This window comes from Hypomesus nipponensis, chromosome 13, assembly GCF_054491055.1.
Source record: "Hypomesus nipponensis isolate SF chromosome 13, ASM5449105v1, whole genome shotgun sequence".
In the NCBI taxonomy this organism is placed as follows: Eukaryota; Metazoa; Chordata; class Actinopteri; order Osmeriformes; family Osmeridae; genus Hypomesus; species Hypomesus nipponensis.
In genome coordinates, this window is record NC_140373.1 from 7,093,782 (window position 1) to 7,111,153 (window position 17,372).

The following is a 17,372-nucleotide window of genomic DNA, read 5'->3' on the forward strand; positions in this document are numbered from 1 at the left end:
CTATACTTTATGGAGCTAAGGCGTATGAGCGATAGGAGCTAGGCTGTATGAGAGATAGGAGCTAGGCTGTATGAGCGATAGGAGCTAGGCTGTATGAGAGATAGGAGCTAGGCTGTATGAGCGATAGGAGCTAGGCTGTATGAGAGATAGGAGCTAGGCTGTATGAGAGATAGGAGCTAGGCTGTATGAAAGATAGGAGCTAGGCTGTATGAGAGATAGGAGCTAGGCTGTATGAGAGATAGGAGTTAGGCTGTATGAGAGATAGGAGCTAGGCTGTATGAGAGATAGGAGCTAGGCTGTATGAGAGATAGGAGCTAGGTAGTATGAGAGATAGGAGCTAGGCTGTATGAGAGATAGGAGCTAGGCTGTATGAGAGATAGGAGCTAGGCTGTATGAGAGATAGGAGCTAGGCTGTATGAAAGATAGGAGCTAGGCTGTATGAGAGATAGGAGCTAGGCTGTATGAGAGATAGGAGCTAGGCTGTATGAGAGATAGGAGCTAGGCTGTATGAGAGATAGGAGTTAGGCTGTATGAGAGATAGGAGCTACGCTGTATGAGAGATAGGAGCTAGGCTGTATGAGAGAAAGAAGCTAGGCTGTATGAGAGATAGGAGCTAGGCTGTATGAGCGATAGGAGCTAGGCTGTATGAGAGATAGGAGCTAGGCTGTATGAGAGATAGGAGCTAGGCTGTATGAGCGATAGGAGCTAGGCTGTATGAGAGATAGGAGCTAGGCTGTATGAGAGATAGGAGCTAGGCTGTATGAGAGATAGGAGCTAGGCTGTATGAGAGATAGGAGCTAGGCTGTATGAGAGATAGGAGCTAGGCTGTATGAGAGATAGGAGCTAGGCTGTATGAGAGAAAGAAGCTAGGCTGTATGAGAGATAGGAGCTAGGCTGTATGAGAAATATAACCTAGGCTGTGTGGAGAGAGGAGAGCTAGAGTAGCTTGTGGGACAGGAGAAGGTTGTCTGGAGAGATTTGGGATGCCATAAGCTGTATGGGGGACTGTCTTGTTTTGATACTGGTGTTGCCAGTGAATGACTGTTAAGGTCTGATATGAAGTAATTTTGTTAGCCAGCAGCCAAGGTGACTAAGGTCCACTAAGTAGAAATTAATTCAGTCAAAGACAGAAAAGACATGCTGGATTTACTCCTTTGAACTGCAGTGTCAAGTCTTGTTTTAATACTCAGCAATGGTTTAATCCCCTGTTTAAATGTTTGCCTGAGCCAGGCAATGTTTGTAGACGACCGATGGTGCATGTTTTCCCTGATAAAAAGTAATTGTTACCAAGCATCGATGCTGTGAACTCGAACATCTTTATTATCCTCCTGCAAACACACTTATGATTAAATAACGTGGACGTGCCTGCGTGCACACACACACACACACACTCACAACACTCACACACTCACACACAACACACACACTCTGCCTAATGAAGATCCTGTCAGGGAGTAAGATCACAGGATGGCAGCTCATAATAACACACACAGGGAAGGACAATGATGAGCATTATCAGAATGTCATTATCATAATGACATTAGCATAATAATGACACTAGCTTGGGAATGACCACCTGAGTTTTATCTGCTGGTTCAACAGCAATCCAAACTAGGTGCATGTTAAAACTCCTGTTGCGTGCTCTCTAAACATCACTTCCATTACTTTATCCTTCACCATCTTGTCAATCTAACGATACGGACAAAAACACACCAAAACACTTTTTGTTCTAAAGTAAGACATTACATTTCCTTTGAGATTAATTAGGTAAATTGATTTGAACGTTCATTCATTTATTCATCCCATCCCTGTTTGTCTTGAGCTTAGCAGTCTGTGTTTGGTCTGTCAGCTTCCTCTGTCACACAGACCAAACACGCTGTGCATCGCCCTTCTGTAATTTAGGACTTAATTAAGCCTGTCCACCGTCTGCTCAGCGGGACTTGGAACCCTCCGGTATATAGTGAAAGGAGGGCTAGAGGACTGGAGGAGAGGAGGGTGAAGACAAGGTAGGGAGGGGGTGGGGGGGTCTGGGGGCAGAGTAATGAATGGGAGGCTGGAGGTGGGCTGGGGACAGAGGAAGGGAGAGGATGCTGGAGGACTTGAGGAGGGGGTGTGCAGAACAGGAAAGGCAGGCTGTGGTGAAGTGAAGGGTTTAGGGCAAAGAAAGCGAGGGATAGAGGGAGAGTGAGAGACTGGGGAGGGTGGATTGGAGACAGGCATGGGAAGGAATGGGTGACAGGGGAGAGGATGGCTGAGCATCCATATTAACTTGAAGTTCTTCCATGTGTGACGTGTTGTGTAGCGCTGCCTGCAGGCCGGACTCATTAAAGGACTGGAAAGACGGAGAAAACAGAGCTCACACTCTGAAAGCCATCATTATCTAATGCTGCCCCAATAATCCCTGTCCCCCATTCCGTCTTCCGTTTCTCGATCTCTTGTCTGTTTCTTTCAAAAATCTGTCTTTCTGCCCCTCTGTCTCTCTCTCTCTCCCTTTATCTGAATTATGTCCTTTCTTAATCTGTCTCTTTTCTTTATTATCTATCTCCCTCTCCATTGTTCTGTCTTTCTCCCTCGTCCCCTTATTCTTTCTGTCACTTGAGGCTAATGCTAACACGTCTGTCTTTGAGAGTCTTGGAGACACAAGCCAGGTTTGTGTGTATGTTAATGTGTGTGTATATAGTATGTGCAAATGAGGCAAATGTGTGTGTGTTGGGGGGGGGGGGGGGGGTCCTGGGGGGGATCATCAGTGTTGTGCCCGAAAGAGAAAGCGGCCAAGAGATGAGGCAGAATTGGTTCACATTATTTCAGATGCATTTTTTTGGCTCAGAAATCTAATTTTCCCTCCATAAGTGCTATTGGGGAGAGGGCATGGATCCAGTCACGGAGGGAGGATAGATGGCTGTTATTAACTCCCTCTCACACAAACTCACAGACCTAATGGATGAATAAAAGTGATGTTCAGGTAGGAATAGACACTCTGAACAGAGGCAGACAATCCGCTCATTATTTTCCTCTCCCCTCAGAGTCCCAGCTCTTTTTGAATCTCCCCGGGTCCGTGCGGTCCTGTACCCCCTGTCTTGTCCCCTTCTATGGAATCTCCCGCAGCCTATCCAAATGCAGCTCCCCTATTCCCTCCACCAACACACTATCCCACCTTCTCCTCCTTAAGCTTCTGCTAGTCTCCTCTCTATTTTCAGTTACCATTCCTTTACCACATCCTACTCTATCTCTCTCTCTTTCACTGTCTCTCTTCCTCTCTCACTCCCACACACACACACAGTTTCCCCTAGTCTATCGCTCTCCTCTGAGTCAGTCAAGAGTGAGCTGCTAATGCAGTGAGTCCACACGGTCCTCATGGCTGATTTGGGCTCTAATGGTGTGTGGTTTGGGTTGCTACACCTAGAGATTCGTCCAGGGTTCAGGCTACATGGTGATCCACTCACTTTCCTACAGAGTACTGACAGTATGACACATATTGAGTCTGCTCAGGCGTTGTCCTCCATGAACCTTCATCAAGCTGGTTCCTTCACCTTTATCTGTCTGTCTATCTCTATTCATCTATATATTCATCTAGGCTATCTATTCATCTATCTCTATATATCTGTCTATATGTCTGTCTGTCTGTCTGTCTATCTGTCTCCTCAATTTATGTGGTGCTTATTGCACAGTACTTTAAACGATATCGCCTATTTTGTCCTTCATTGCGTTATGTACTTACAGCTATATCACCAGTTTAAAGACCAACAGAGTTGGTGGAAAGCAAGGTCGGGGGCATTTGTGATCTGACCCTCTATTACATTAAATGTTCTCTCTAGCGATGTAAAATAAAAACAAAACTTATATCATATCGCCGCCGTCCTTTAGCTCCTGGTCGTTCCTAAACCAGAGTAAATGCACGGCTCGCGATACCTGCACCAAATGGTTGTAGGCTATTTAAAGTCAAATGTGTTATAATTATCTTTCAATTGAGTTTAGAGATTCGTACGGCTCCCTGTATGCATGGAAAGTCCATTCTCCTCAGTTAAGGAGAAGACACGAAATACAGTAATAGTGCAACCCAAAGCTTGACTCGGATTTTGCGCGATTTCAGTTTCAACCAGGGCTTTCTGTGTACCATTGCAAAGACATTTTACGTGTCAATACTCAACACCCCTACCCCCTCCACCAACCAGGGCAACACTCCAGTAGGGTGAGCATATATGTACCCAAAGAGAAAGAGACAGACAGAGACAGACAGAGACAGAGAGAGAGAGAGAGAGAGAGAGAGAGAGAGAGAGAGAGAGAGAGAGAGAGAGAGAGAGAGAGAGAGAGAGAGAGAATGTTGGTTACGTGCAAGGTAATGCCCCGAGCAACTAAAATAACTTTGAATTGGGGAAAGAGGTTTGCACCTTGGAATCTTTATTTTGTGGGGAGAAACAGCAGTGCCATGCAATAGGTATTGCGAGCAATCAAGCAAGTAACGGTGCAGTGGTCGTGGGGTGACGTTAATGGGAGGAGACTGAGAACGGGTGAGACATTCTTCATAACACGCAGATGATGCTAAATATCCACCGACTTTTGACGAACGCCACTCAACTGACTGACACTGTTGTGATGAGCTGCTTCACCGCTGAGTCCATTGCCTACACACACGCCTCTTTGCCGTGTCTGGGCACACAAGCTTCTCTGTCGGACTATTCTTAACATTTTAGTCGGAAGAACATTTACAGAGCGTTTACCTTTGGATCTATCGTTTGGCGTACTTCGGATATGTAACTGGATATACGGTTGGATTAGAGGATAACTAAAGGAATTCACAACACGCACTAGGTGAGTTTGTCAATCCCCTTCAAATAATGAATTGGATAAACTTTCTCATCAAATATTACACTGTAACCTATTGTGAAGAATGACATGTTATACATTTGGTAAAAGTGTACATTATAAACTAAATTCGAATGATATGGTATTTGGGTCTACCTTTTGGCGGCGTGCGCGTGCTGCAGAACTGTATTGAGTCCGGAGCTCTTCCCCCGCGGCCAATCCTGATATTTCGAGGACAATATTGTTAACGACTTTACAAAAACCGCAGTTACCAGTGGGCTTTAATTTCTCAAATAGCCTACATTCTCCTCAAGCGTGTCAATTTCCAATTAAGCATGTATTATGTGGTGTAGCCTATATGTTATCAGACATGGTGCAATTTCAGTTTACTACAAAACACCCGAGACCCGGGAATAGCGACTCCCTCGCAACTCACATTCAAACTCATGATCTTTTACGAAAACGGTCAGTTTGTAAAGCTATTTTTGGAATTGCTCTCATTATTAATTACCCCCCCTCCTTCGTCCATCCACCACATAAACACAGGATAATTGATGGCATTCACCTGTTCCCCACAACAGACCTGCATCATAGGATACCTGTACATGTGTGTGTGTGTGTATGTGAGAGAGAGCGTGAACGTGTTGTTTGTTGACTCATGCATAATATGTATCCCCGTCACTAGTTCACCGTGAGGTTATGTTATCTCCCGCACAGAGCCGCGTCCTATCGGTCGGACTCGTGTAGGATGTTGGGATGATGCTCCCAGTTCCGAGACTGAAAGGCCAGCCCCCTCTGTGGCAGTTTACCGGAGAACCCCCACCATGGGTCTGGATAATTCCTACCACCTCGGGCCTTTGTCGGATCGCTTCTTCAGCCCCTGCCGCACCCGCTCCAGTGGTCATCCCCTCCCCTCCTCCGCTGCTCCAAGCTGTCTCCGGCTGGCAGCTGGCTTGTGATCCCTTCTTGCCTCTGATGCGGGTCCCAGCGGCCGCGGAGCCCGCCATCACACACTTCTCTCTTCCAAACGTCCAGGTAACAACACACCTCTGACTGCTGCCTGACTACCTAATTATAATTATGCAAATATTAAAACCTTACAGTACTTACACTGACCCAACGAACACACACATGCACACACACACTGTAGAAATGTGCATATTAGTATGGAAGAAAGGGTGCATTTAGCAGAATGGATGGATTAAATAGGAGCAAAGAAGGAGGGTAGATAGAAGAGAGAACAGGAGAGAAGAGCATGGGAAAATAAGATTGGTGACAAAGATCTAAAGAGGGAGTTTAAGAGAAAGGGCTTGATCAACACTGAACTATAGATTCTTCCTGGCGAAGTCCCTGCTGTTCCTGTCAGTCAGTCCGTTCTCAGGTCTGACAGAAGGGCCTAGGTGGAGGGCGGGGCTGTAGATGAACGTGGAAAACGAGTGGACAGGAAGAAACCCTGTTAGGAAAAAAAACAGTTTTGCCATGCAAAGAGTTATTTTTACAGAGGCCTATGATTGATTTTTAATGTGGCTAGAGGGTGAATCAGCAAGTTGCTTGCATATTTTGTGTCTAGCTGTTTGTCTGTTGTCCAAAGCTTAGTCTTGCAGGGGAGTGAAAGAGGCAGGTAAGAGGGAGGGAGGTGGAGAGAGAGAGAGAGAGAGAGAGTCCAGTGTATGTCAGTGATTAGTTTTACTTGCGAGTTGGTGGTATTGGTTTTTGAGGCTTCAGGGTGTTTTGTTTTTGTGTGTGTGTTTTTCTCATGCTTGTGTGTTTTTTAGTGGGAGCTGCCATCCAGGCCTCATGTTCTGGGCCTGCCTCATTCAGCCAGTGTGGAGCTATTTCCTGTGTACCCTCCTGTGTATCGCTCCACCCTCCCGCATCACCTCGCCAAGACATGGCTGGAGAAACGAGCATCCGACTACAAGGTAAACATCATGCATTAACTACCGTAATCCATTTGAGTTTACACTAGCAAACGCTGAAAGTGTGAATGGTTTGTATGGTTGTGGTGGTTCCTTACCCTGGTCGCATGTGTTTGTGTGATTCAGGTACTCCTGAACAATGCCTTGGCTCTGGAGACAGTGTGGGCGGGTCCAGAGGAAGTGACCCTCCTCCAGAGGCAAGACAAGCCTCTGCTACTGACCAATCAAATGGCCCTGAGCATCTCCAGGCCGGCCTCTGTCTCTGCTCCCAGGAACCTCAACTCTCTGCTGGTATCCCCCAGGCGAATATCAGGTGAATGTTTACTACCTGTTACTACCTGAGCTTACTTGCAACTTTACTACCTAAGCATTTAGGTGGTATGTTTTGGCAGGTGTACCAACCAACTAGTGTTGTAGCAGACCATACCTACAAGTGCATTACCCCCAAATAATGTGACTTTGTGGTGTAGAATTTGATGTTCATATGCCTATATTGGTAGGTGTAAATACCATTTATACTAGGTATTTTTGTATCCTATGTGTTGTAGTTGTACCCTGGCTGTAATGTAGTCTACTGTAACCAGGGATACAGAGCAATGAAACGACGTATCAAACCCCAGAACCAGAGCACTTGAAGACACGACTGTTAAAATGAGAAGGTTATTCTCTCAGATTAAATGTAATCCCTGATTTTTAGCAGACTGTAGACATAACAAACTCTGTCAATCTGTATTTCACTCAGCTTGTTAAGTCTTTAACGACTTTCGCCATCTGTGTGTGTGCGCGTGTGTGTGGGAGGAGAACGAGAGAGAGAGAGAGAGAGAGATAGATGTTTTTGATAGCCTCATTAAACAAATTTCAGATCCAATCCTACTTCTCTGAGCGGGAAGAGGCTGGAAAGTCTTCCTAGGGTTTTGTACTACATAAATACTGAACTATTACTTTAAAGGTACTTTCTACTTTAAATACAGATGCTATGCCTAGTTGTGGTTGCTGACTTTTACGAAGGTGTTTGTGTCTGTTATCGCTGATGGCAAGGCCAGGATGAGTGGTATACTTTTGCTGTCTCTTCTCCATCCTTATGCTGCTGTCCTCTCTAGCACAGAAATAGGCCCATAGGCACACACACATACACACACACACACATCCACACCCACACACACACATACAAACACACACACACACACACACACACACACACACACACACACACACACACACACACACACACACACACACACACACACACACACACACACACACACACACACACAGACACACGTACACACACACCTATCCAAAAGTAGATATTGTTCTTTATTATTCTGTCCTTTTATAAGCATCATTATAACCTTATATGCAATAGAGTATGCTGTCTTTATGTTGTCATTAGGACCACAGAAATGTTCTGCATCCCATCCATCACATGCCACCAGCTACACATATAAAAAACACACAGAGGGCTCTGCAATCCTGTTTACAATCATTACAAGGGTCCTCCTGGTGTAAGAGCTGCAGTATTACTGTAAATCCATATCACACTAAAAAAGCAATAAGAGAAAACAAGCATAGAATAGCCTTGTCTAGTCTAAACCATCATGGCTTTGTTCAGCTTAACCTAGCCTAGCCTTGCCGAGAGTTGATTACCACCCAGCATGTCAGCTAACCTGCCATGCCAGTCCATCAGTCAGACAGCAACCCACATTCAGTCAGTTCAACCATCCAGTCGGTGAGAGGAAGATTCATACAGACAGGGGCTGAATGTGTATTGCTGTCTGTGTGGTAATTAAACAATCAATGGACTGTCTATGTGATTGAGGGCTGCTCTTGTGTGCTGCTTGCAGTGTGCTGTGGTCCAGAGCAGGCCAGAGGATCTTTCTCTTTAATGAGCTCATGTGTCTCAACAGACTGCTGACAAGGACAGCTCACCAGGTCCTAGGCCTCATCACCATATCCCCCTCCAGGTCCTATCTAACCTTGGTATGCTCAGAACAAAGGAAAACAGGGCAGGAGGAGAAAAACTGTAGGGCCGCTTGGCCCTGGTGTAGAAGAACGTTCTGAAACAGTTGTAGATAGTATCCTCTATCCAGGTCAGTGAGAAATCCCATCGTTTGGAATGTACTCATCTCAACTGGTCCACAGTCATTTCAAATCAGATTTAGAAAAAGGTCTGATCTCTACCCCTGAGTATTCTAGCCAACCAGGACACTACTTCTTGAAGTTGGTCAACGGAGTGTGTAAAGACAAAATGTACTCAAGTTATGAGACTAGACATCAGCAACTGAAAAACATAATTTTAGCTTCCATTGCTTCAAATACATATCTATCATTTCCTGACAGTTGGTCTGTGTCACTGTAGTCTATCAGACCTTTCAGACAAGGTCATGCATGAGTCAACTAATCAGCAAGTCCACATAGCCAAGAGTCACTATTAGTCACACTGACACATTTTAATTATCAGGAGTTGATTTGCTCAACTCAAGGGTTTGGAGGACTCCAGGCACTGTGTAGGTGTTTTCTGACACAGTGAAGGACTGCGGTGCTGCTTGCAACTTTTGCCAGAGGCAGAGCATAGGATGACTTTGCATTGTTAAGCATTCGTCTTCTCTTATAGAACTGTCTGTTCTGGGCTAGTGGCAGCATGCTTCTCCTGTGGAAATGTTTGTTATGGCAGGCAGGTAAACAGGCAGGCAGGCAGGCAGGCTGGCAGGATGCAGATAGGCTGGCTGGCACTATGGCAAACAGGCAAGAACCCAAGACTAACTGGCAGACAGGTAGACAGGCAGTCGGTCTAATAGCATTGTATATTGCTCTGAAACAAGAAGGGAGATGTACAGTGTGTCTTGCAGCTTTATGACACTCCAAAGCTTTTACTCCTTCTAAAGATGATGCCTGCAGCAACAGACAGCTTTGTATACTTAAAGATGGAAAAATTCAGAGTTATGATCACATAAATCCCTACACATACACTTCTTATTTCTAAATGGCCATCATAAAGCTGTTTTGTCACTACCGACTACCATTTACACTGTAGGTTGATGTCTATTCAGGACCCCCCCCCCATCATTAAGATTATTTTCTGTTCTACCCCCCACCCTCCCCTACTCATTCACATCTCTGGGAACATTCTTCAGAGGTCACCTTGTCCATTCTCAGGTGAAAATCGAATCGATCTGTTTTTCCCCAGCAACGCTACCTTTCAGCTTCTGTTTAAGCCGGCTTCATCGATGAAAGTCAATACAGCATGTGTAGAGGAAGTTATTATGCCTATATAACATTCCTCCTCTCCTCACCCTCCTGCCCTGTGGCAGGCCTCAACAACACAGTTGTGGTCTAGGCGTTAATGTAATAAACACCATATTCTCACGGGTGAAATATTGAACAGATATGTGTTTATTTTAGTCAGACAGACTTGCTGACTGTGTGTATATGTACACAAGGTATTTTTATATCTACAATTAGGTTTGTAAGTACACTTTAGTCCAGTTAGGTTTTAAACCTCATTAACTGTTATTGCCAAGGTTTATCCCACGTAACCTTTGTAGCAACCAAACCAAACCAAATAATGATAATACATTTTTTTTATATAGCGCTTTTCAAGGAACTCAAAGTCGCTTTACAGAGTCCAGCATTCATTCAGACACAGTCAAACCGGTGGTGGTACAGAAGCGTGGCTGCCAATCAGCGCCTACGGCCCCTCCACCACCACCAACATTCGATACCAACATTCATTCACATTCATACGATGCATGTCTTTATGATGGTGGGGGAAACCGGAGTACCCGGAGGAAACCCACGCACGCATGGGGAGAACATGTAAACTCCACACAGAAAGGAACTGGAAGCGGCCGGGGTTTGAACCAGGGACCTTCTTGCTGTGACAGTGACACAGTGCTAACCACTGAGCCACCATGCTGCCCAAAGCATATAAACTATGTTAAGTGAATACAGAGTATTCATATCTATTAAATATACTATATGAATACAGAACTGAGAAACCCATTTAATTAACTGCATAGTTTGTGACCTGGAAGGGATAAGGAATTGAGGAAAGTGATCGGGAAGGTGTCAACCCAAGCCTTGGCAGGTTTCTAAGATACCCAGCTGGAAGGATGGCCAATGAGGGAGAAGGAGCAGAGAACAAGGGGAAGTAGTGAGGCGAGACACCATTGTAGGACAGCATCTTCATTCTAGAGGAGGGGGTCCATCCCTCACCCCCCTCACCCACCCCCCACTCCCCCAGCACACACACATTGTCTGGAGTGCTGGTAGACTCTTGACAGAAATCCTGTACCAAGATCTCTAACGATATTGTGGCTGTTTACCAGGGATACAAACTCCCAGGTCCCCTGTTAGACTTAGAGTACATCTTGGTGGCCCAAGAGGGAGATATTCTGGGATACAATTTTAAGGAAGGGTTAACTCATCACTTAATACTTTCCTGGCCAGCTGGGCTGGGTTTCCATGGACAGGTGAGGGTGCGGGTTTCTCTGTGGTCCACATCAGATTTCCTTGCAGGTGTCTGAATACCAGCATACCGAGAGGAGCTAATGCAATGTGAAAGTCACTGCGCAGATCCTGTCAAAACCCCACAGGTGCTGGAAAACAGAATGTGAAGTTGATTGGTCAATTTGCTGCAGGAGCAGCGGTGCGATCCGCATGATTGGCTGGTCTGGTGTTGAGACCGGGGCTTATGTGCCCCCTGGGTTCTGTAATCATACAAGCAGACGGCCGTAGTGGCTCAAATGGCAGGCTCACTGATAGTGGACAGACAAAGGATTACCCAAGATGAGAAATGGTAAATACCTTGAGAATTTACAGCACCAGAACAAGATTATTTATTCAATCAATAGGAGGATATAGTGATGTGCTTCGCCCTGGACAAATGGCTTCAGAGAGGCAGCCAACTGAACGGTCCGCTCAGTTTTTTTCTCCCCTGGCCTCCTTTCCCCATCTTCTTTTCTTCTTATCACACATTCCTACCCTTCTTTTTATTCCCATCTCCCTTTCTCTCTTCTGTGGGCCATCTCCCTTTCTCCCCCCCCCCCCTCCCTCTCGCTCTCTCCTCATTCTCTTTCCTAACTTCCTCTGCTCACTTCCTCATCCTCTCCTCTGCACTCCTCTCTCTGAGCTCTCCTTCTCTCCTCCTGTCTGTCCTCTGAGGGTGAATGCTCCAGAACTCTGGCTAGGAGCGGCAGACTGTCACGTCAAGCCTGCCTCAACAACAGTCATTAATATTTCTGTTTACTGGGTTGGTGTCTGCGTGTGACTGCTCGGATTCTACCCTATGCTATTTAGACATCTGAGGCATCGCCCCAGGTTCAAACAGAATCACTATTCCCTTCCAACCCCATCCAACCTGTTTGTTATTATTATTGTTATTATTGTTAATCTGTGTGAAACCTATTGTATGTTGGGTGAGGGAAAGTGGAGGTTGAAAAGGGTTCTGTGCAGGCAGGTGTGCGTTTGAATGCCTGTGGTGGTGAGAAATGGTAGAAAAGGATACTGCCGTCCAGGCATGCACGACCACGCGACATGCCGTCATTAACGTGCGTGACTCTATGAGCACTAATGAGGGAGATGCCCTCGGTACCTTACGTTAAAAACAACAACCCTAATGCATACATTCACACCCGCCCCCACACCCCACACACACCCACACCTCACACCCACACGCACGTCTCTCCTCAGGCCTGAGTCGTCCAGATTAGTGTGAGAGCAGTGCTTCGTCTCAGTGGGCTCTGCTGCTGCTGTTCGTCTGCGCTGATCCGTTTTCCTGAGCAAACAAAAGCCCTCAGCATTATTATCCCGGCTTTGTTAAGCAAAAAAAAAAATATATTCCATTACAGGCAGAGAGCTGAGGAATACAATCATTCAGCAGAAAGGATTTAGATTTCCCTAAAGAGGGAGCAGAGGGCTTGGAGTAGCCTGTTTATTATGGGTTGCTAATATGAGGGCCAGCTAGGAGAGGGCAGAGGGGGCAGGGGAGAAGCTCTCACTGTGGTGTAGAGATGAACCCCTGTAGGAACTACTGCTGTCTGACTGATAGGCTGCCTGTTTGGATTTCAGTATTGTATTTCAGCACCACAAATGAGTGGACAGCTCCCCTGTGTTTCTACAACCTCCACCCTCCTCCACCATCAAATGCCTCACATGTACAATCCTCTGCGTGGGTTTCCGTTCAAACTAAAGTATTGAGCAAGGCACTTAACCCCTTAACGAGCTCCACGGGCCAGCGCTGCAGCCGCCTCCCTGGGTGGTTCTGTTGGCAGGAGGAGAAGCAGAGAGCAGAGAGCAGACTAAGGGGGTAGGTGAGATCAGTCATAAGAGACTGTGATGGTTGTCAACAGGTAATTCACTGACTCTGGGGCTGAGGACAGTATTGTGAAAGTAGACAGAGCGGTCAGGTTTTAGATTGTGTCTTCACACGCCCAACATGCTTGTCCAAGAAAAGTGTGTGGATGGATCACCAATATGTCGCTGTTAGAAACCAAAAGGATTCAGCCACAGAGTTATGGTCAACTGAAGAAAGCTGCCTGGAGAGAAGATGTCCCTGGGATGTATTTGCTTAAGTTTGTGTTTGTTTGAAGCAGATGCACCTTTTTCAAAACCGTCTATGAGTATATTTATGTTTGGTTTCATTGAGACCCTGTTGAATGTATCATTTAATGAATGAGTGTTTGAAGATCCCCCCTTTAGAAGCCTCCCCAAACCAAATGGTGTCACATTGTTTATGCATTTAGATCATTGCCTGTTGAAGATGTTGCACTAAATTTTTCATCAGTTTTGACCAAACGGTTCCTGAAGTTAAGTTTTTGCTTGGTCCCTGAAGGGGTTCTGAGGGAGATTTCTGTGAGTGTGTGGTTATTGATGCTTTTTATGTGTGTGTGTGTGTGGGGGGGGGTTAGCGTGCGTGTGTACAGGTATGCGTGTGTATATCTGTGTATATAAACAAGGTTATAAATCTGAATGCAGTAATTCAAAGTGAGATTTCCCAGATGACCTTATGTTAGAAGTGTGCTCATGCATTTTAACCACAGTCCTCAGATCTTCCAAACCTGACATTAGCTACTCCAGTAAAAATAAATGTGCTTTCTGACATTAGCTTACTTGCCACGTTAGCCTGCCCGCCTTCAGCCCATCCATTTTTTTTTTATCATCAGCTGTAACACTAGCTACCTACTTAGCTTACTCCATCCTTCAACTTCCAGCCTTGCTATATCGTACCTAGTTTCCTTCGTCAGTGGGATATCAGGCTGATTTATCTGTGGTTTGAGCTGCATTTAGACCATCCCATTAGCATGCAGGAGTCTCCTGCTATTACATTGCATGTGGTCTCCCTGAGCATGGAGAGGCTAACAGGGAGTCTCCAGGGAGATGGTTCCAGAACACAAAATAATGTCTGTAATGACTCTTGAGTTTGGAGTCTTGAGTTCAAATGATCAATGTTGGGAGTCATATTTAGCGAGGCCACAGTAAGTGCATTATCATATAAACTGAGTTTTCTCCTGTTTAAGGCTTTTCTTCCCCTTTAGTTAATCTATATTTTATCTCCAGGACAGAGGCTAGTGACAAAGCCGACCTTGTTCTATGTGATCCTATTGGTTGCATTGGTAGTAGCAGGTGCTCAGTTTGGGAACATAGAACATAATAGTCACAGTGAGGGGCTTGATGTATTGATGCATTTTGTTCCATTGAATGTCTGTAGAGAACTGAGGCTGCTTTAGAAAGAAGCATCTCTTGCTGTTTTGTAGCCCAGGTTGAAATAATCTGTTATTCAGAACGCTGTGTATGTGTTTGATGATGTGTGTCTGTAATCCTGATCAGGGGTGTTTGATGTGTGTTAGCGTGCATGTGCATGTGCATGTGTATGTGTATGTGTTTGTCTATGTGCGTGTGCGTGTGTAATCCCAATGTGTCGAGAGTGCTGTATTCACTGGTGTTTGGAAGCGTGGATCTGGCTTGTTTCCTGACACAGTTTTCCTGTGTAGGCGTCCTGATGTTGCCGTAGGCTACGACTCTCAGCTGTTAGAGTGGGCAGGATCACATCTGATAGTTCTACATTGGGTAAGAGCTGAATGGTTGAATAGTCCAGAAAACCATATGGGGAGATGATTGTTATCTGAAAAGTTCTGTTTTCCCAGACTAAATGAGCACAAGCTTTGATGGCGCAGGCCTGCCAGGCTCGAGGGAGGACACAAGGTGTAATGTTTCTAAACCAATGTGTGTGTGACGGATTGAAGTCATCTGTTTCATGAAATCCAAATTGGCGTATGGTTGAAGACCCCGGGACATGGTGAATATGATACGGAAATGTGGAATCATCAGACGGCAACGATTACACCATTTATTTTCTCATAATCAGAGGGCCATTAGGCTGTCTACGTTTCAGCATTCATCTTGTGCATCAGCCAGTTTAGATATCCGCTGTGAATATGGTCACAATGACACATGAAATGTATATTCTGCGGTTGTAATATGCAGTTAAAGTGAATAGTTTATTCATATAGTAAATTGCATTGGGGATTACCTATGGGCTCATATTGATACGTAAACTGAAATTTTGTAATTTTCACTTCTTGAATTGCTACCTCAGCTTAACTTTCCCCATGTCTGTGAAAATGCACCTTTAGGTGAAACAAATATTCTTAATCGCCTGTTGGTAGTTTACTTTCACAGGAGGTTAATAGGTTTGTTGTATTGGATTAGATCTGATGACTCCAGGTTAACCAAAACTGTCATGTTAGCAGAAATGTACTTGTTTACAGACATCTGTTTATTGTTGTTTCATGTTTATATATATATATATATATATATATATATATTTTATGATGTATATTTAATATACTGTATATGTATAGATATTTAAATATAATATATTATTATTTTTCATTATTAGTATTATTAGTATATTGCTATTCTTACAATTTTTTGTAGTTGGCATATTAGAATACAGCAGGTTAGCTAAAACAGGCATGTTAGGCTAGAGGAGGTAAACTGTAAATGTCAGATTAGACAAAGTTAACTAGAACAAGTGTGTCAGACTACAGTAGGTTCACTGGAGCAGGTAGGTTAACTAACGAGGCAGGTTTGACGAGAGTATCAGGTAGGTCTGTATGGGTTCTGAACTTAGCTGTGTGGTGTGGGTCAATGTGTGGGTGCTGAATGCACCCCCCACACAGGGCCATGCAGTTTGTCTAAGCTGCTTCTTCTCTGCAGTCTGCAGCTCTACACCAGCATGAGAGCTACTGTTTCCACCTCCTCTTCGTTTTCCTCTGCCTCCATCATTTCCCCCTACTTCTCCTGTTCCTTCTCCTACGCCTCCTCCTTCTCTTCTTCCTCGTCTCCCCGTCCTCCTCCTCCTCCTCCTCCTCTCTACAGTAGCATCATGCTTGGATGCTTTTTAATCTCCATCCCCCTGATGCTCCCCAGCTCAAACGAGGCTTGTTGATATTGAGTTTCCTCCTGCAGGTAGTGGATTGGCAGCCAAGCAACAACATCCTCAGCTGCATGAATACCAAGTTATGTATTATTATTTATGATCAGTACAACTCCTGGGCCCCTCATGTTTCCTCTTGCCCTGTGCTGACCCCTGGTGCAGGCTATAGGAAACCCCTCAGTATCATGGAGACAGGGTATGTGCTGGTGCTCTGTATGTGGATGTTGATGCTAACGATGGTGTGTGTGTGTGTGTTTCTAGGCTGCCCTGTGGCCATCAGAAGAGTGGGCAGCAACAAAAGGATAGCACTGGCTGCAGCAGCCATGATGGCCGTGGAATCAGAGAACACCCAAGGCCTCTCTTCCTCCTCCTCCTCCTCCTCCTCCCCCCCTTCCTCCGCCTCCTCCTCCCCCCCCTCCATCCATCCTCTCCGCCTCCTCTCTCTATCGCCCATCAGGATCCCCCTGTTCTCTCATCCTGCCCCAGGTAAGAACCAAAGGTTGTCACATTGCTGTGTGTGTGTGTATGTGTATATATATGTTTATATGTGTGTGTATGTGTGTGCTTTGCCAGGTCTCATTTAGTCCGTTTTTGGCAGCATGGTGAGTTTTGAGTCTCACACAAGCGCTGTGATGTCCTAATTGGTGGATTGTAATTGCAAATGTCCTGCATTACGTAAATCTCCATATTAAAGACCTACTGTTTGTTTTTCGAGTGAAGAGCCACTCCAGCCAGACCCCATGAAAAAGAATATCCTTTCATGTTGAACTTCACAACCTGTACATAAAAGCTGATTCCTAGGTAGATCACACTGAGGGTTGAAACATTGTGTTTCCACTTCAGAGAGATTCTAATGCAGAGCATGTGTTGGCCATGAAATTAAAGTTAGACTTCACAAACAAGGGGCTCATAAACAGTCATCAAATAGAATATTATGTACAAAAGCGTGACAGTCAGTGCAGTTTTAAGCCCAGATAAACCGATTTGGACAGCTTGTTGGTCCACATCCCAGCCAGGGGTTATTGGACCTGACAGTACTGAGCAGAGGTGGACCAAGGGACTGGGGTGGATGCAGGGATGCTTTTAGCAGCTCCTCCCCCTACTCCAGTCTGCAGCCTGCTGGGCTCCCACGGTGTGACAAATGAGCAGAGGGACTTTCAGAGGGCTGGAGTGGACACCTCTAAATCAGTGGGTCACAGAGTTAATGAGTG

At 45.3% G+C, this 17,372-nt stretch overlaps 2 protein-coding genes across 2 annotated transcripts in view; both read left to right on the forward strand.

Moving 5' to 3' along the window:
* The first annotated feature begins 4,576 nt into the window (after positions 1–4,576).
* LOC146259744 (transcription elongation regulator 1-like protein) lies at positions 4,577–16,745 on the forward strand. The gene is made up of 6 exons (XM_084670457.1): positions 4,577–4,809; positions 5,521–5,838; positions 6,579–6,725; positions 6,849–7,035; positions 16,423–16,515; positions 16,735–16,745. Exons 2-6 carry the CDS (start codon positions 5,560–5,562, stop codon positions 16,743–16,745), a joined length of 717 nt encoding a protein of 238 aa, XP_084526583.1. The 5' UTR covers positions 4,577–4,809; positions 5,521–5,559.
* Positions 16,514–17,372, forward strand: part of LOC146259745 (transcription elongation regulator 1-like protein) — a 28,837-nt gene continuing 27,978 nt past the window's right edge. The window contains exon 1 of the mRNA XM_084670371.1: positions 16,514–16,647. The gene's annotated coding sequence lies outside the window, so the exon portion shown is untranslated. The remainder of the gene's footprint in view (positions 16,648–17,372) is intronic.